Here is a 20098-nt window from a genome sequence, read left to right as displayed (position 1 = left end):
CATGCATACAGAGTAAATCTGACAAAAAGGGCTATGATGCAGCAGGAGGTGAGTTATCTGGTTGAGCATGGATTAGCTGTTCCCAGTAATAGTGCGTGGAGCTCACCCTGTGTTTTGGTTCCGAAACCTGACAATACCGCTCGTTTTTGTACCGATTACCGAAAAGTAAATTCCGTTACCAAACCCGATTCGTTTCCGCTCCCCAGGATGGAGGATTGCATAGATCGTGTAGGCTCTGCCAAATATGTGACAAAGCTGGACCTGTTAAAAGGTTACTGGCAAGTTCCTTTAACACCACGGGCCTCCGAGATATCAGTTTTCGTCACACCCGACACTTTCTTCCAGTATACGGTTATGCCATTCGGGCTGCGTATCTGGCGTCGAAAATTGCGAAGCTTATTTAGATGATGTAGTTGCTTACTCCTCCACCTGGTCCGACCATCTCCATACATTGTCCCTTATTTTCAGCCGTCTCCGCGAGGCCTCCCTCACTCTTAACGTCGCAAAATGTGACTTTGGTAGGGCCACTGTTACTTATTTGGGTAAACAGGTAGGTCAGGGGCGTCCTTTGGCTGAGAAAGTGCAAGCGATTATTAATTTCCCGGTCCCACAGTCCAAGAAAGCGTTGCGCCGTTTCCTTGGAATGTGTGGATATTATCGTGGTTTTTGCCGAAACTTTTCTGATGTGGTGGCTCCTCTCACAGGTCTTGAGTCCTTTAAAACCCTTTGTTTGGTCCCCTGCTTGCCAGGCTGCCTTCGAGTCTGCCAAGGCGTTACTATGTAATGCACCTGTTCTCGCTGCGCCTTGCTTTACGCGACCCTTCAAATTAGAGGTTGACGCCAGCGCGTGCGGCGCAGGTGCGGTGCCTTTGCAGGAGGACGATCAAGCTATTGACCATTCTGTTTGCTACTTCTCAAGAAAGTTTAATAAGCATCAGCTTAATTATAGCACTATCGAGAAGGAAGCTCTCGCCCTTCTATTCGCCTTGCAATATTTTGAAGTGTATCTTGTGTCTAACTCACAGTCTGTACAAGTGTTTGCTGACCACAACCCCTTAGTATTCCTCGCACATATGCGCAATTCTAACCAGCGGCTTATGCGCTGGTCTCTCCTTCTGCAAGATTTTAATCTGCAGATTCACCACAAAAAGGGTACTGAAAATGTGATAGCAGACGCTTTGTCAAGATGTTCCTCAGATGTCTAGGAATTAAACCTTTTTAGGGGTAGGTTTTATTCTTGGGTGTGGGGGTGTTATGACTGTGGTCATATTGTTCTTTAGTCTGCTGCGTGCCCTGTGTTTCTTCTGTTTCCAATTTTATATGCAAATTGGGGTGTGCCATAGCCGAAGGAGGATTGGTGGATAAGTTCAGGCCCGACCCTGTGATTGGCTGCAGCTGGGGAAGCCACCCAGATATAAGGAGCCAAGATGGCGGTCATCGGTGGGCAGCAGGCATTCCTCGTCCTCATCTCCCAACCGGCCACGCTTTTGCTTTATGTAACGTTGCTTTAGGTTAGATAGTTTTTGGTTTGTTTAGTAAGGGTGGACCTCCAATCTTGTTTTCTCCTGTTTTTGTTAGTTAGGGAGGTAAGTCTTTTGTAATTTGTTTTGCCCTTTTGTTTGTTAGGTTAGTCTTATCTCCCAGTTAGAATTGTTTTGTTTATTATTTTGGTGGTAGGCCACCCTGAAGCCTTAAAACGAACATATGTTATGTATATATTGTTTTGTTCTCTGTAAAATAAATAAGTTTGTTGATGCCTAACCTTTTAATTGTTTGTGGCTACTTGGGAGACGGGGAAGATGGGGCCTTTTTGTGTTGCGTCCTAGGCACCCCTAGACTGGGGCGTAACAATATTGATGACAATGTGATCAAACGGAAAACGAGCCATGTTTCATTTAATTTAGCCCTCAAAAGTAGAATGGTGTGTTGTTTCGTTATGGACTTTCATATTAACAGCAAGAATTCAGTCAAATGTACAAAGGGGCAATTTTGCTTTAACAATTAACAGGTGAACCAGAAGCATACAGGTGAAACTCGAAAAATTAGAATATTGTGCAAAAGTTCATTTATTTCAGTAATTCAACTTAAAAGGTAAAACTAATTATATAGACTTATTACATGCAAAGCGAGATATTGCAAGCCTGTATTTGTTATAATTTTGATGACTATGGCTTACAGTTTATGAAAACAGAAAATTTGAATATTGTGGAAAGGTTCAATATTTTAGGCTCAAAGTGTCCCACTCTAATCAGCTAATTAATCCAAAACACCTGCAAAGGGTTCCTGAGCCTTTAAATGGTCTCTCTGTCTGGTTCAGTAGAACTCACAATCATGCGAGATGCTCCTCGGATATTACCTGCACAGTAACACACCTAATCTAAGTATTTCAAAAGGTCGAACACACATACAGATGTTTAGTTACAGTAAAATCGCTACGTGATTACCGTTATATCCGAGGGTTGAAGTTGCATTTTAACGGGGCAGTGCAAGTTGCGGCTGTGGTTTAGCTGAAGCTAACGCAGCCTGAGCTTTCACGTTACAATATAAAAGGTGTTGACCGTTGACTTAGCTAGCACGCAAACAGTTCATTTACATGTCTACGAGCATGTTAGCAAACTACACCAAAAGACAAATACTGAGGAATATTGATAGAAAGCAGGGGAAACTACAGTCTATGAGGCTACTTCCATACTTTTTAGCATTGGCTAATTAGCAACCTGCCTGCCATCAGATGTAGCTTCCGAGCTAGCTAGCAGCTAGCCCCAGAAGCTCATGAAAACAAGGCTTTCACCGGAGCAGTCTTACGTTATTTCCGAACCACTCTTTTCGTTTCAAAGTCGGAAATCAAATGAACGAAAAAGTACACAGGCCCAATTACAGTTCACTGTTGTTGCATGAAATGTCGTTTGTGTTTAGCTTACATCAGTTTCTGTCATCTAATGTGAAACAAGAGGATATCAGCTTTGCTACCGTCTTGGTCCGTTCAACCGTATGGGGAGACGACGTAGGTAAAAAAAAATTTTTTAAAAATGACTGACTTGGATGTCAGCAGACTGCAGCGAGATGCTCCTCGAGAATTTGGCCCACCCATGAGAGAGAGACATCATGGCTTTCAAACAAGCAAAGTGGTCAAGGCCACACCCCCACTCTCCACCTTGTCCCCCCCTCTCTCCTTAATAGCTACAGACACAGAAATGGCACATCCTAAGTAAAGTTCATTGTGGGACTGGCTCTAGTGGCTGTAATTCTGCACCAAGGCTGAATTTAGGGTTTAGAGACTTCAGATACAGTATTAGGGGACCACTAAGGTCTATATAAAAGAGACTTCAGATACAGTATTAGGGGACCACTAAGGTCTATATAAAAGAGACTTCAGATACAGTATTAGGGGACCACTAAGGCCTGTATAAAAGAGACTTCAGATACAGTGTTAGGGGACCACTAAGGCCTATATAAAAGAGACTTCAGATACAGTATTAGGGGACCACTAAGGTCTCTATAAAAGAGACTTCAGATACAGTATTAGGGGACCACTAAGGCCTATATAAAAGAGACTTCAGATACATTACATGTCAGATACAGTATTAGGGGACCACTAAGGTCTATATAAAAGAGACTTCAGATACAGTATTAGGGAACCACTAAGGTCTCTATAAAAGAGACTTCAGATACAGTATTAGGGGACCACTAAGGCCTATATAAAAGAGACTTCAGATACATTACATGTCAGATACAGTATTAGGGGACCACTAAGGTCTATATAAAAGAGACTTCAGATACAGTATTAGGGGACCACTAAGGCCTATATAAAAGAGACTTCAGATACAGTATTAGGGGACCACTAAGGTCTATATAAAAGAGACTTCAGATACAGTATTAGGGGACCACTAAGGTCTATATAAAAGAGACTTCAGATACAGTATTAGGGGACCACTAAGGCCTATATAAAAGAGACTTCAGATACAGTATTAGGGGACCACTAAGGCCTATATAAAAGAGACTTCAGATACAGTATTAGGGGACCACTAAGGTCTATATAAAAGAGACTTCAGATACAGTATTAGGGAACCACTAAGGCCTATATAAAAGAGACCTCAGATACAGTATTAGGGAACCACTAAGGCCTATATAAAAGAGACTTCAGATACATTACATGTCAGATACAGTATTAGGGGACCACTAAGGTCTATATAAAAGAGACTTCAGATACAGTATTAGGGGACCACTAAGGTCTATATAAAAGAGACTTCAGATACAGTATTAGGGGACCACTAAGGTCTATATAAAAGAGACTTCAGATACAGTATTAGGGGACCACTAAGGTCTATATAAAAGAGACTTCAGATACAGTATTAGGGGACCACTAAGGCCTATATAAAAGAGACTTCAGATACAGTATTAGGGGACCACTAAGGTCTATATAAAAGAGACTTCAGATACAGTATTAGGGGACCACTAAGGCCTATATAAAAGAGACCTCAGATACAGTATTAGGGGACCACTAAGGTCTATATAAAAGCATCCAAAGAGCACCATGTCATGGGACCTTTAAATGAAATGCTCCATTTTAGCGCCTGTCTCTTTATGCGCTCTTCCTGAAAAAGCACAGTCTGTCAAAGTCTTTTGGGTCTGCTGCATCTGCGCTGTCTGAGCCTCTATCATTGCAGCCGGGGAATGACTGTTAACGCACTTTCTACCTATATATGTGTAGTTGTGACATCACAACCGTACGGGCTGTGTGCATTTTTCTGTGGATTGAGTGCTTTGGATACTTTCACAGTTTTTATTTTATGTAGCACCTCAACCTGCGTATTACTCACAAAAGATATGGAAACCTTACTTTTTACAATATGGGACCTTTAAGGAAGCGCCAGGTGGTTAGGTATGTTGAAGTTTATCTACTCAGCGTTCATCACGCTGTTGCACCTGGTGAAAGACTCATAAAAGAAAGAATAATGAAATAGCGAATGAGTTCTGCAGAATTGCTGCACAAAAAACAAAAACAATGCACCACATCAATCAAACATAACCTCATACATGTCTCTGCTCCACTGTTATAGAAAAATGAAACCACACTGTACGGGAACGCTTACTTTTACAGTATTTTTACAGTATAGCACCTGCTTTATAATCACAAAAGACATGAAAACCTCACTTTTTACAATATGGGTCCTTTAAGGAAGCGCCATGTGCATTCATAACGTGACAGGACTCCTGAATGCCCCTGGCGAAAGACTCATAACGGAGAGAATAATTAAGTAATGAATGAATTCTCCAGAATTGCTGCTTTCATTTTCTTCTAGAAACACAAAAAAATGCACCGTATCAATTAACCATACCTGTATCTGCTACACTGTGGTAGAAAAATTCAGAACCTTGTTTAAATGCATAATGAAGGGTCAAAGGTGAAATCCAGTTCTTTTTAGACTACCTAACCTAACATGTTTGAGGTATGCATAGCTAACAAAGGTACCCGCATTTACCAGCATGAATAGCGGGGGGATAACAGGTAACCCTCGGTCACACAGGGGAGCCTCTCAGAGCTGTCAAGAACATTTAGCTTTCTAAAATGTAAAGAGGGTAAATCTTTCACTATGCACAAAAGACTGTCACTCTCAGGAGAAGGGGCATCGGTACGAAGGTCAAGAATGTCCCAGGGGTTAACGTGTTGGGTGTGGAAATGTTCTCAGAAAGTACTTTTACACATGAGGCCGCCTTCATGACCTTGCCGCTTGTCATGCCTTGTATCAACAGAGTCACGCACCAGTGCACCACGCAAACTGATACTGATAGGGGCTACAGACAGGCCCAACCTGCGTCCTTATCAGCCATCATGGATGGGAGGGACGCCCAGTCATTCAGCACTTCAATAAAAGACAAATGCTGGTAATGCCAATATAGATTTGCTGAAAATAAAGGCAGCTTTGAATAGATTTTTGGATTAAGAACCTCAACAGGATAAACAAGAATAATCCAAATCAACAAGTGATTCTTAGCCCCGCTCTCTTCTTCGGGAGTGTAACCTAAAACCAAGAACAAATCCATCATCCATCATCCATCATCCATCAATCCATCATCCATCATCCATCATCCATCATCCATCATCCATCATCCATCATCCATCAATCCATCATCCATCATCCATCATCCATCATCCATCAATCCATCATCTATCGGCATCCGCTTATCCGGGGTTGGGTCACGGGGGTAGCAACTCCAGCAAGGAACCCCAAACTTCCCTTGCCCGAGCCACATAAACCAGCTCTGACTGGGGGATCCTGAGGCGTTTCTAGGCCAGGGTAGAACTATAATCTCCTCCATCATCAAATCCATCAATCAAATGAAAATTAAGTGTCAGAGAGCGATGCAGGGCCAACAGATTTCACCTGCAGGCTGTAATACTTTACATTACTGAGAGCCTATGACAGCTGCAGAGCAAAGAGGAAAGCAGGAGGGAAATGAAATCATTTAAACAGAGAGACTGAGTGACAAAAAGATCAGGAATGACTTGTTTTTTAAAAGAAAAACATTATCTGTCAAGGCTTTCAAAGCTTTCCCCGTCATTCAGGTTAGGGCTTGATAGTTGTTGTTTTGTTTTTTTAAGAATTTTTTAGGCCTTTATTCGATAGGACAGCTTTAGACATGAAAGAGGGGAGAGAGAGGGGGAATGACATGCAGCAAAAGGGCCGCAGGTCGGAACAGAACCCGCAGCGTCTACCAGGTGAGCTACCCAGGCGCCCTTGATGGTATTTTGCATCATATGATTTGTGTTGAAGCTATCACATGAGAACACATCCTCATACGTAGACGACATTACAGGCAGATTGCCAAAGACTCCCAAAACAACACATACAACTATTTGCTGCTGCACAGTGGCATTTCGATTATGTGACTGATTATGTTTTATTTAACAATTTTAAACAGGTAATAAAAGTTAGTTAACTAGTTAAGGTTAGGCAACAAAAACACTTCAATTATGGTTAATAAAACCATCAGGGATTGGCTTAAAGCTATAGTGAGTAGTTTATGTCTCCCCCATGAGGAATTCTAAGTAATGACAACAATTCTGTCAGTGCATCCACATGACACAAGTCTTTGGTGATCACGCATCGCCCCATCCCCTCCTCCTCCATGCAATTGCTAGTAGCCAAGGAGGACACGGAGGATTAAAAAAACATGATGGACTCTTCAGAAGAGGTCATTATCTTCACTCGAGTTTCTGTTTGCAAAAGTCGCCGGACGACACAATCTTCTGAACATAGCCATACTGAGAAACACAGAGAGAGTTGTGTGGAGCTGATGGTCTTAATTAGCTTTGTAACAACTCATTTGGGAATGGCTTGAATATAACGGATGTTCATTAATATAAAAAAGTTACACACCAAAGCTTTAAAATGAGTCATGTAAAACTATTAAAATGAGGACGTAACATGACGTCACAGATGTCTTTTTTGTCACAGACTAAGGTCCGTAAAACAGTGGTTAATTTCAAAATGACATTTAACTTAAGTTTCACACGGGACACGTCTCCTGAGTGAAAGTCCTGCGCTTGTTTCTGACTACAATCACAAGAGTTTGCCGCCTGACAAGAAATGCAATTGTCGGTCGTTATGAGCGGCTTGAACAATGGACCCATATGGTCGTTTTTCTGGGTGAAGACAGGCTCCACATGATGGAGTGATGAGAACATAATGTATCTTACTAAAAAAATGCTCAGTGTGGGGCCTTTGGCTTCATGATATTCACGCACAAATTACTGAACAGGTTTTTCTTTCTTGCAGAAAAGACGATGGCATCATGATACAATGTTTTCACCCTGGTGTTTTGTCCTCATGTTCGACTTCTGACCTTACTTGTAAAGATTAGTCAGGGTGGAACGGGACACCACAGTTCAAACTATGAGCCTTTAGAAGACAAGTACTTATACAGTCTGCATACAGCAGAGGGCAATGTTTGTGCTGCTCATTCACCAACATGTGTGGTGCTGATTATATAAAGAGACAAGAGAGCAAAGTTACAGTAAAAGAATGAAGTAAAAGGTGTTGATAAACTACTAGGAAATGTAACAGCTGTCGTTCAGAATTGAGAATATGAAAAAGAGATTGGAGACAAAGAGAATTAAAATGGTTGTCCAGAAGAACGAGTTATCCGAAAGAACACTAAAAAGGAGTTGTTCTCAAATTCTAAATACTTTTAGTTTTATAGAGACAAAGTCTGAAGCCCCACTAACAGCTCTGTAGTCTCCAGTTCACCTCACAATGCAACAATATTCTGATGGTTTTGCATTTTGAGTTTCACTTCATGTAAAGTCTTTCTCGGTGATTGTGCCAGAGAAAAGTTCATTTAGTGTCTAAAGCTGACAATGTGTCAATGTGCTCAGCACACCGCAACTGAAGAAAACACATGCAAGCAGACAAAACATGCCAAGATGTGCAATTCGTTGTTGAAACACTGAGCAAAACTGAAATGTTTAGCATATCAAATACTTCATTTCCTGCATTCTGGTGAATTTCTCTGCAACAATGTGTGCCTTTCCTGTATCAAGTCATGATGCAATTTTTTTTATTTATGTAAATGAAATTATTATAGTTTTTTTGGGGGGTTGCATTGGCCAGTTTTGATTATTGTCACCCCCCCTGTAAATGATGCTTATGCCTTGCAGGGTTTCAGTGTTTGCTTGCTTTTTCTGTATTTGCAGTGAGAGATCGTGGCAAGATCTTGTTGGATTACATATGGTACGTGTCTACTGGCCAGTGTGACTTCCACGCTTCCCATTCATTGCCGATGGAAGCAGCCGGGCAATGCATTCTGGATAGCTTCACGACAAATTTCAAGAAGCGGGTCGTAAAGTTGCCCGGTTACCTTTTGCACACTTTATGCAAATAAGGGGCATCCAGCTCGACTCTTGAAAATCTTTTAAACTGACCGTTATCAATCTAAAATGACGACAGATTCATCAGCTGCAGTATATTTCTCACATAAAATGTTTTCAGAAACACATTTCGGTAAACTATTTTCGTAAAATAAGCAAACGTTTCCAAACGAGTGGCCATGTTGTTCTGTTTTGAAATTCAGGAGCAGACAGGCCCACGAATGAAGTGGTTGCCCAATCAGGTGCAGCCATCCCGGTTGTAGGAGGGTGAAGCCTGTTTTCTTTGCTTGTCAGTGGTCATTGAAGAGACATTGATAACTGCTAGTGGCGACACATCAATGCTCCAATGCTGCCGTCAAAAAACACCACAGTGGACAGGTACCATTAGAGTGGATAGATAGAGTAGATAAAGTGGATAGATAGTGGATAGATGGAATAGATAGATAAAGTGGCCAGAGAGACAGACAGAGAGACAGACAGAGAGACAGACAGACAGACAGATAGATAGATAGATAGATAGATAGATAGATAGATAGATAGATAGATCGATAGATAGACAGACAGACAGACAGACAGTTGGCCATTTTCACCTAGAAGTGTTTGGGTGAATACTAATTGGTTAGAAAGACAGAGTCCCATTGATGACGGAGCACAATGGAGAAGCAACACAAGCAAAAACAGAACAATCCAATTATTTCATCTTTTTTCCACATTGGACTGTGTTTGTGTGACCGCCGCCTGCTGTCACTGTGTGGAGGCCGTGACCGTCAACAATGCGGCCCTTGTGCCTGAGGGGCCACAGCAGCAGAGGAAACCAGAGTGGACACAGCTTCCTCTCCCACTGACCCCAGGGCTCTGTAGGCAACAAACAAAGATGGCTGAATGCACACTATAGTCCTCTTTGGCAACAGCCTTCTGGGAAAGGTTAGAATACACAGGAAGGCTTGTTGTCCAGCAGTGCTCAGTGATGGCTCATCACCGTACGCACTGCATGCTACAATATGCTGTTTGACAGCAGGAGCCAATATAGTACCCAGCATGCAAATTTGACATTTCTATTAGTCAAAAACAAACTATATTAATGCTACATATCTTTAGCCCTGGAGAGTTCTCTTTTTACAGAACATTTTCAAATAGGAATCTGTTGCAAATGCAATGCCTTTGATTGAGCCTCTAAAGCAAGTTGATTTGTGCAAAATATTGTAAGGTTTTGGGAGTAGGATAGACAAGTTTTCAAGTGTTTTGAACTGTTCCCCTAGGGTTAAAACTTTTTTACCTGCCAGATGGTTTGTTAACACAGAACAACCCATTCTCACTCCCAGCGCGTCAAAAAGCGACACACATCTCATCAACATTCTCGTATACTGGGCTTAAACAGGAGGCAGCATGTATACTCTGCCCGTTGCTGGTAGTTGCCATGATAACATTAGTAGCTTAAGGTGTGTGTCCATTGTCAGCGTCATTTCCCCGCTTCCCATTCATTCCTATGGAAGCAGCTGTGCAACGCATTTTGGTAGCATCACAGGGACTTTAGAGAAGCGGGGCGTCCAGTCGCTATAGGCACTTTTCAGATGCCTTTGGAATTTGTTACTGACGCAAAAAGTCTCCTTAGCGTCTAGCCCTTTGGCGTCCTATTTAGACGAGCTTGGTCAGGACGTAAGTTTAACTGACATGCGGCACAAGAACGGGACAGTTAGGTTTAGGAAAAGATCCCAGCATTGCACGCTAGTGAGCTTGCCACCAGTTTCTCTTCACTGACCACTGACATGCAAAGAAAACAGTCTACACCCTCCTACAACCGCGATGGCTGCAGCTCATTGGATGATCGCGTCATGTGGGGCTGGCTGCTCCTGATTTTCAAAACTGACCATAATAGTAATTTGTTCGGAATACGATCTCATATTTTAGGAAAATAGTTCAAGAAAACGTGTTTTGAAAACATTTTAAACGAGAAATAGGCTAAGCAGTTGCGGAATCTGTCTTCATTTCAGATCGACAACAGTCAGTTTAAAAGATTTTCGTCAGCTTTTGAGAGGCGAGCCGACCCGACCGCTACTTATTTGCATAAAGTTGGCTGAATTCAACTTTATGCAAATGAGGAGCGGGCGATTCAACGCCCCGCTTCTCTAAAGTCCCTGTGACGCTACCAGAATGCATTGCACAGCTGCTTCCATAGGAATGAATGGGAAGCGGGGAAATGACGCTGACAATGGGCACACACCTTAAGCTTCTAATTTTACCATGGCAACCAGCAGCAACGGGCGGAGTATACATGCTGCCTCCTGTTTAAGCCCAGTATACGAGAATGTTGATGAGATGTGCGGTTCGGGTGTGTTAGTTTAAACGGAGATTAGTTCTTCTACTGGAGCTAAAAACATGGGGTTCGCTTTTGGCTCAAAACTCTTAAATACCAAAACTTAGCAATGTAAATGTAGCCTGAGTGATTTCTGGAAGCTGCAACGAGCTGGGAGAACAAAGTGACACGAAGCAAAGTTCAGTGCACAATGTTCTAAAGGTTTAATGAGACACACAAGGATTTATATTTCCAAACAATCGCTCCATTTACTTCGATGATGTGAGATTAGATTGAAAGATAATAAAGATGCTCCAGAGGAAAGGAGGACTGGTTCATGGTAGGTCCAGGCAGATAAATCTTCAGGAGAGAAAACAATTAATAATTTATGATACAAATTTATGATACCAATGAAAACAGATAGGACAGGCTTTGTTCAAAAGGATTAGTTCACGGTAGGTTCATACATCTTTAGGAGGGAAAACACGGTGTAACAATTTATGATACAAATTTATGATACCAGTTGAAACAGATGGGAGAGGCTTTGTTCAACAACAAAAATGGAATGTAACATGTTTACATGTAATCGGCGACAAAGACAGCATCCGCGTCAGACTTTCAAATGATCATCAACAGCTGGAGAAGAGAGGACAACAATCCTGTTTACACACTGTTGACAAACGACTGGACCACATGACCCAAGTGAGGGGAGAGGCGTGGGGGGGTTGAGAAAAAGATGAACTGGGCATGGCAGCTGAACATTCAGGGCTCCGACAGAGGAGCCAACAGGGATGAATAGTTGCTTCTACTTTCCAAAGTTAGGAGTTACCCAGGAATTCTTTGAAGACATCGTCGTCATGTTGCCCAACGGAGGAGGATGAGCGAACATCTGCATCTTTTCAACTTCACAGGTTGAAACTATATTTTTCTTCCTTTACACCTGCTGATTTCAGACTTAGAGTAATCACAGTTTACAACAAGCTGACATGAAATCTGCAGTAAAATGCAACTTACAATTTACACAAATGTGTACAATTTTGGATTGTTTGTCACATTCACTATAAATCCTTCTGTCTGGTAGTATGTGAGAAAAAAAAGGCAAAGTGTGATTGGTTAGAGCTGCAAAGATGAATCGAAAAATCTATTTTTGTTAGGGGTTTGGGCAACACTGATCAACATTTTTGACCATTTTCTGACATTTTTTAGACCAAACAACTGATCGATTAATCGATTATATTACTATAAAAATAATTGTTAGTTGCAGCCCTATAAGAACTCAGATCTGTTTTCTTATGTACTGCAGGAGCTGGAGGAGTGACTCCCTTCATAATGAACTGTGCTGTGATTCTTCTATTAACATCAAGCTGCTTCACCTGGTCATCAGCTATATATACCCCCAACAGGGAAGGTACAGTAATGAGTGTGATCACTGAGGTTTTCCTTCTTGTCTGCAGCTAATGAATGAATGAATGAATAAATGATGGGAAATCAAGTGCTGGTCTGATCATCTAACTGCCCCTGAAACGCGCTTCTCCCAAATCTTCTTGTGTTTGACAATTTAGTTTTTTTTCTAACACTGACACTCCACACAACTGCACACTTCATGCATCGATGGGCCAGGTGTGTAGCAACAGATTCTCACACCAGACGCTTGGTTAGGTGCCTTTGGCGTTGTTATTGACGCTAAAAGTCTCCTTTAGCGCCATATATAAACGCGCTTTATCTAAACACGCTTGGTCGGGACAATTGGCGTCACTTTTGACGCCGTTAGGTTAAGGAAAAGGTCCTCCACTCCTCGGTCCTCAACTGAACTGGAAGTTGTTCTGTCCGTCCTCGGTAAAGGCCGTCTCAGAGCTCTTATTTCTGCCCCGAGCATCGAGGAGGGATCCTCGAGGAGCTATAGGCGAGGAGACACGAGAGCAGCCTTCCTGGAAGCCGTGCAGCTGAAGGAGTTACTAACTCTGCCCAAACAGCTGACGAACTCATGTGACGCTTCAGAGGAAAGGACGTCTCATCCCTCTAAAACACATTTGCTTGTTTCCTCTCTCCTCCGATGATTTCCTTGCGTCTCGTGGTGGAAGAAGTTTTCAGATCCTTTACTTAAGTAAAAGTACTAATACCACACTGTGAACAAAATACTCTGTTACAAGTAAAAGTCCTGCATTGAAAATGTTACTTAAGTAAAAGTATGTAAGTACTCAATGCAGAACAATTCTCACATTTAAGAAACTGGAAAGGATCCAAACAGTTGTGTGTTTAATGGTCTAATCATTTCAGCTGGACTTGTAGGCCGTTATATTGTTGGCTAGTTTAATTTATAACAAAACCTCAGATTTTATAAACTACAGGTGTTTTGTGTGCAGAAATCTCAATTTGTAAAATTACTAAAGCTGTCAGATGAATGTAGTGGAGCAAAAAGTACAACATTTCTCTCTGAAATGTAGCGGAGTAGAAGTAGAAAGTGGTATGACTAGAAAAGACTAAAGTAAAGTACAAGTACCTCAAATTTGTACTTAAGTACAGTACTTGAGTATATGTACTCCACCACTGCTTGCTTCCCTTCCTCGCGTCTTAGTCCGTTCCACCGAGGAAGCACCAATTTTGTCAGCTGTATGGGCGGAGTTAGCAACTGCTTTCGGCTGCACGGCTTCAGGGAAGGCTGTTCCCTCCTCGCTTCTCACTCATCGGGGCAGGAATAAGAGCTTTGAGACGGCCTTCACGAAGGAGGGCCAGAACAACTTTCGGTTCAACCGAGGAGCAAGGAGATCAAATAAGAGACTTGGGATTCAGCCTATGACAGAGTAGGTAACGTTATGTTCAGACTGCAGGCCAAAGTGGCCTAAATCAGATTTTGTCTTACTCAGATCTGATCTTTTAATTTCTGATTTGGGCCACTTCAATATACAGGTCTGATATTTTGCAGTGCAACCTCAGTCTGAACATTCATATCCAAAGATTCTCTATAACTAAAGATAGCGCATTTCAAGCTGCGCCAATGGTATGTAACGGTACACACTTCCTGTCTCCTAAATGGGCGTGGCCTTGTCTGAAAGTTGTAGTGAATGTCGCGTGAATGGATGAAAACTTATATTTGCATTGCACTTATTAATATTTTCTTTTGCTAACATTAGATATTTACACAACTAAAAGCCATATTCACCATTACGAAAAATCTGTTTTGTTAGGGCGTTCACAAACGTCAGCTGACGTTAGCTTCTCTGTCTTGCCAGATCTCTTGACAGTTTGTTCCTGAGATAAAAACTTGAAGTTCTCAAACTAAGTTCATTTTGTCCTGATGTGTCCCTCTGAAAAATTTTAGTGGCAGAATGATCTGGAGATATGTGGGTTGTAAAAAAATTGCTTTAATATTTACTTTGGTGACAATGGGGCGAAAGAATCGCTCATAATCTGGGTTCACGTTCACTTCTCCCTGGCATCAGTACACTCAGGACCTGCCGCTAGTCTCTTAAAGCAGCCTGTTCTCATGAACTATACTTTCGAAAAGCACGAAAAGATAAGCACTGTAATTCGTATGATTTCCAAGTTTTTTTTTTGCTGCGCGCACCACATTGACTGCTGCTGCCATACGGCTGGCCGCGTATGGGAGTTGGTCGGGGTGATGGGTGGACATTAACACACAGGACTTTCAAGCCACGGAGGAGCATGGAGTACGCTTCCCGGGGAAAACAAAAGACTTTCACCCAAGAAATGCGTGTTCCTTGGGATTGTTTTAATACAAACCACGATCTTTTTCCTAAACTTAACTAGTCGTTTCGGTGCCTTAACTTAACTTTTGTCACCGCATAACGCTCACTTTTTCTTGCCTAAACTTAATCGTAATCTCCGCCGAAATGACCGGCAGCTCGCGGTGTCTGTACCCAGCTCACAGTCACCTATTCTCGGGTAACTGAACCACCAACTACCGCTGAGCTGGCGGAGCACCGTAGCCGGAGTCGCAGAGCTCTGTAGCGGCTAAACACATCTACTAACTGCCACTGATATGACCAAGCTGTGACGGAGGTCTGTAGCCGGCGTCACGAAGCTCTGTAGCAGCTTAAACAGCTAGCAACTGCCTTGTGGTCTCCTTTAAGTATGATATCTGACATTTAATTGTGCATAACTTTTCGTATGATATCATGCGAACCCATTCATGAGAATGCATTGCCTAAAGAGGTGTGGCAGTGGAGAAATACAAGTGACACAGAGACAGGAAGTGACTCTGAGTTGGGGCGTCCTGGTTCTAAACCGTCTCTGTCATATCCAATCCGAATCCGAATCCAACTTTAACGTCACTCCAGACATTCAGGATGTGACCAGTTTAGACTGGAAACTGATATTGTTTAAAAAATAAAGTGAACAGCCAAACAGTAAAATCAGATCTGAGCAATAAATCCCAATTAAAGGCAGGGTTGGTATACACTTTTTCACATATTGTTTGAAATGGTCTATACACCCTGACAGCAATAAATAACTTATGGGCTCTGAAAAAGAAGCAATAAAGGGCCGTCATCTGTAGCTGCTGTAATCCTGTAAAAATGCCCACCAATCACTGCCTCGCGGCCCACTTGGAAAGTACCAATTAAATGCCTCCTTGCCCGGCTGCGCAGACTGTACCCCTCCCGTGTACGAGCCTTAGCTCAATGCGCGTCTTCGCCGCTGGAGTTACTGCAAATATACTGGAGAATGGAGGAGAAAACTAAAGTTGCCATTGCTGCGGTTGCTTGCAACCACCCGCACTGCTAAAAAGGCAAAGAAAAGAAAGACTGAAGCTGAAACAGCAGCATACACAGCTGTGCTCGTGCACATCTGTATGTGGGTCGGAGCACAGAGGGCAGGGGGAGGCGTTAGACGGAGCCTCGAGGAGATGCTACTTTCAAATCTTGCCAGCTTTTCAACATGACCAACCCTGCCTTTAAGCATTAAGGCTGCAGTGTGAATGTAGCCTAAGTGTATAAAAATTCTCGAAGTGACATGTTTTTGACATACTTGATCAGATTTATTCTAATAATAATGACTTTGCATTGTCTTGCGTCAGCATGTTCAGAAAAGTCCCAATAATTAACTACATGACGTAAGTTAACAATGTTATCGGGTGGCATTGACACCTTATGGATCCTGTTTCACCCGCAGCACCCAAGAAGCTGAAGTACCTCCTGGAGCCACCTGTTTACGCCGAGGTGGTTGCCCGAAGGGGAGAAAACTCCACCTTGCCGTGTATCCTGAGAACCAAACCCAGCCATTACAAAGTGAAATGGACCAAACTGGAGTCAGAACACGTAGGTCGGGAGAACATTATCATGATATCAAATGCACATGCCTTCAAGCCATATGGCCATCTTGGGCCGCGGGCTTCTCTTCGGAAAGCTCACACCATGGACGCCTCCCTGCAGCTCAGCCGCCTTGAGCTGGAAGATGGCGGCACGTACCGCTGCGAGCTTGTCAACGGCATCGAGGATGAGAGTGTTGCCATTACTTTGAGGATTGAAGGTAATTGAAGCAATAAGGAGCCCGATGTCTACTCCAAATGTTAAACTGAAGGAATGCACAAGTGGAGATGGACTGGTATAGATACTGAGAGACTAATCAGGGAAATGGGGAGCAGGTGAGTGAGTGGGCGGAGATTGTCAGGTGAAGGGAAAGGGGTTACTGCAGGTAAATCCTAAATGGGATCTGCTAGAATTGTCAACGTAGTTAGGTTTGGGCATTGGGAGTGGGGATTGGTTAGGGTTAGGGTAAGATTACCAGGGTAAACCAATCAGAAGCAGAATATGGCGGGCCATGAGTCACGTCTAGGGTTTTAGCATCTACCGTTACTGCAGGGCAGGAGGGAGTGGCTGGATCTGTAGTCTATATCCACGACGTTCCACTTCCGGGATTGCCCCAGACAGGTAATCCAAACAGCTAGCTAGACTATCTGTCCAATCTGAGTTTTCTCTCGCACGACTAAAACAACTTTTGAACGTACACATTTTCCACCAAAACAAGTCCCTTCCCGAGGCTATTTTGTAGCGGCACCTTGGCTCTGAAATGCCAATAAACCACACCACGTTTTTCTCCCATCCAGAAATGCTGTGTGGACTAGCCAGACCCTCCTTTGCAACGCTGTGGAGGAAGGTCTGGCAATGCGAGACTACTGGATCTGTAATGACAGGGAGAGATAGTATGACAGACTGCAGGCCAAAGTGGCCTAAATGAGATTTATTTTGCTCATTTGTGACTCAGATCTGATCTTTGCAATTCTGATTTGTGGTTCTAAATCCGATACAGGTATATTGATATATTGATAGTGCGACCTCAGTCTGACGGGAGTCACTCAGATGCTACCACTCCTGACACCCGGTGTTGCTGGTATAAATAAAGTCAAACGTGTTTGATATTCCCACACCTACATAGGGGCATGGATGTTATCGGGGCTGAGCGTACACAGGATTTACCAAGCCATTCTTACTCACAACCTGTGGAGGAATGTAACTAAGTACATTTACTCAATGTCAGGAGTTTGTACTTCTACTCTGCTACATTTCAGGGAAAAATATTGTACTTTTTACTCCACTGCATTAATCTGACATCTTAATTGACCAGTTACATTACAAATTAAGATTGCAGTCATGTAGTTTATAAAATACACTGTTTCATTATAAATTAAAATACCCATATAACGGCCTACAAGAGAGTAGCATTAAAGACTAAATACGGAGACCGGGGTTTGTGTCACGTGTGTCACATATATCCTTTAACCCTTAATCCACAATCTTTTCCTAACCCTAACTAAGTGGCTTTACCTGCACTAGGGCTGTGCAATTAATCACATTTTGATCAATTTTGGATCCTAACAATGTAATCAAGAAAAAATATTATTTTGCTCATGACATTCTGCAAGTAAACTCTTATTTTGTCTTGTGTTCTTAATGAAATGCGCACTTTCCCCCCTCCCGAAGGCTAATCTCACTCAGCCAACTTTTGAATATATTTTTTATATTATTTATTTTAAGGGGAATACTAAAAATTCAACAGGAAATTAAGGAAAAATTTCGCAGTTCAAGGTGTTTTCACTGTTGATTTGTTTAACTGTTTCACTGTATTTAAAGTTCGAAAAATGCAAGTAAGTGTGTTAAATAATCATAATTTCAATGTTCACCAAACAATTGTGATTATGATTTTTTCCATAATCGAGCAACCCTAACCTACGTGTTGAAAAATGACGCCAAGGGGTCCTGAACAAGCGTCTGTATGTGATGAGTTGGGAGTAAGAATGTGTTATAACATAAAAACTGACAAATGGCTTCTACCTCCAGGAGTGGTGTTTCCGTATCAGAGTAAAAATGGCCGCTACAAATTCACTTTCCATGAGGCTAAGGAGGTTTGTGCTGAGCAAGACGGCACATTAGCCTCATACAACCAGCTGTTCAGAGGTACAAATACCATGCAGTGTCTATTTCCAATCAATGATATGTTGTCTGCAGGTATATCAGCTCTCCTAAATCAGCATGTCTCCTCCCGCAGCGTGGACAGAGGGTCTGGACTGGTGCAATGCCGGTTGGCTCCGTGATGGGACCGTTCATTACCCCATTATTCATCCGCGACCCGCCTGTGGAGGAGAGCTGCTCCCCGGCATTCGCAGTTATGGGCCGAAGGATAAGACCAACGATCGGTTCGACGCTTTCTGCTTCACCTCGCAGACATCTGGTAATTTTTCAGTGGCTCGGATCAACGTTTAGTCTAGTTCAGGGGTCTTCAACGTTTTTTAAGCCAAGGACCCCTCAACTGAAAGAGAGATGGAGCAGGGACCCCCTACTACATATATTGTATAAATTGAAGTTGCATAATAAACTAGGCCTAGGATAACAGGTAGGGCGGCCTAAAGCCTTTATACATACCTTTTTTGCATAGAATACTAAGCTATTAAAATAGCCTAATAATTGTTGGCATGGTTTTATAAATCATATTTTAATGTTAAACATACTGTACATGTGGCTTGTGAATCCTTAGGATTATCTGTATCTGTGGATGGCCTTAGTGACCACCTAGGACAGTAAGCAGTGGGGATTTATATTTGCTAATAATGTGTTGGATTCATGTTAAGACTTTTACATTAACAATAATTTAGAGGCCCCCCTGCATTGACTCTGAGGACCCCCTAGGGGTCCCTGACCCCCTGTTGAAGATCGCTGGTCTAGTTCCATGACAGAAAGCTGGAGGCAAATTGGAGATTTTTAGTTTTTCCAAGATAAGAGTTGTTCAGGAAAAATCAAACTAAGAATTAAAATATGAATAACAAAGATAAATTTCTAGGAAGAATTTAGTGTTTTAGTTAGTTTTAGATATTAGCTGCTGCTCTGCCCTGTTACATAGAAATTTCATTTTGTATGCACGTTTCAATGTAAAGATGGTGAATGTCAACTCTGTTTAGCAACAAGCTAAACCTTTAGTAGCTACAGTGTGTGGGGTAGATAGTAGGTTGACAGAGGGCAATAAAATGTGTTGGTGCGACATGATGAAAAAGTTAATTAGTGGGAAAAGACTTAGCCGTCTCTGGGAACTTCCACTGCAGTCACCACTTGTCCCATTTGAACCAAACTTTGTTAGCATTTAAGGGCGTACTCACACTTGGCCCAGTTAAATCTTTCCCGAGCATGTTTGACCCCAACGTCCAGTTCGTTTGACTAGTGTGATCACTCCGTACCGTGCCCTGGCCTGCTAAAAGGAGGTTCAGTTGGTCTCAGGCACGGTACACTAGCCTGACGTCGTCATACTCCGATTCTAGTCAGAATAGGAGTCTGATACTGCTCCACTGGGCTGTGATTATGGGGTGTGTTTCACCCGATCCAGGAAAGAAGATGCCAATTGGATAGACCTACAACCAATCAGAGCAACGGAGCATGTGACTCCCGTAGGAAGGACGGCAAAAACATCTTTCCGATCGACAAATGCCT

The 20098-nt window shown here is 42.5% G+C and overlaps 1 protein-coding gene across 3 annotated transcripts in view; it reads left to right on the top strand.

Moving 5' to 3' along the window:
• Positions 1-11853: 11853 nt before the first annotated feature.
• The window catches only part of hapln2 (hyaluronan and proteoglycan link protein 2), a 10193-nt gene continuing 1948 nt past the window's right edge, over positions 11854-20098 (top strand). For 2 of the 3 annotated variants that reach the window (XM_031319320.2, XM_031319293.2), the window contains exons 1-5: positions 11854-12076; positions 12469-12573; positions 16296-16652; positions 18461-18577; positions 18669-18851. In XM_031319320.2, the coding sequence (XP_031175180.1) occupies positions 12043-12076; positions 12469-12573; positions 16296-16652; positions 18461-18577; positions 18669-18851 (796 nt within the window). In that variant the 5' untranslated portion in view covers positions 11854-12042. Of the gene's footprint in view, positions 12077-12468; positions 12574-16295; positions 16653-18460; positions 18578-18651; positions 18852-20098 lie in introns of all 3 variants that reach the window. The other variant, XM_031319311.2, reaches the window with a different exon arrangement.

This window comes from Sander lucioperca, chromosome 10, assembly GCF_008315115.2.
Source record: "Sander lucioperca isolate FBNREF2018 chromosome 10, SLUC_FBN_1.2, whole genome shotgun sequence".
NCBI classification, from domain to species: Eukaryota; Metazoa; Chordata; class Actinopteri; order Perciformes; family Percidae; genus Sander; species Sander lucioperca.
The sequence above is the reverse complement of the archived record's forward strand: the minus strand, read 5'-3'. Positions and strand labels throughout refer to the sequence as shown.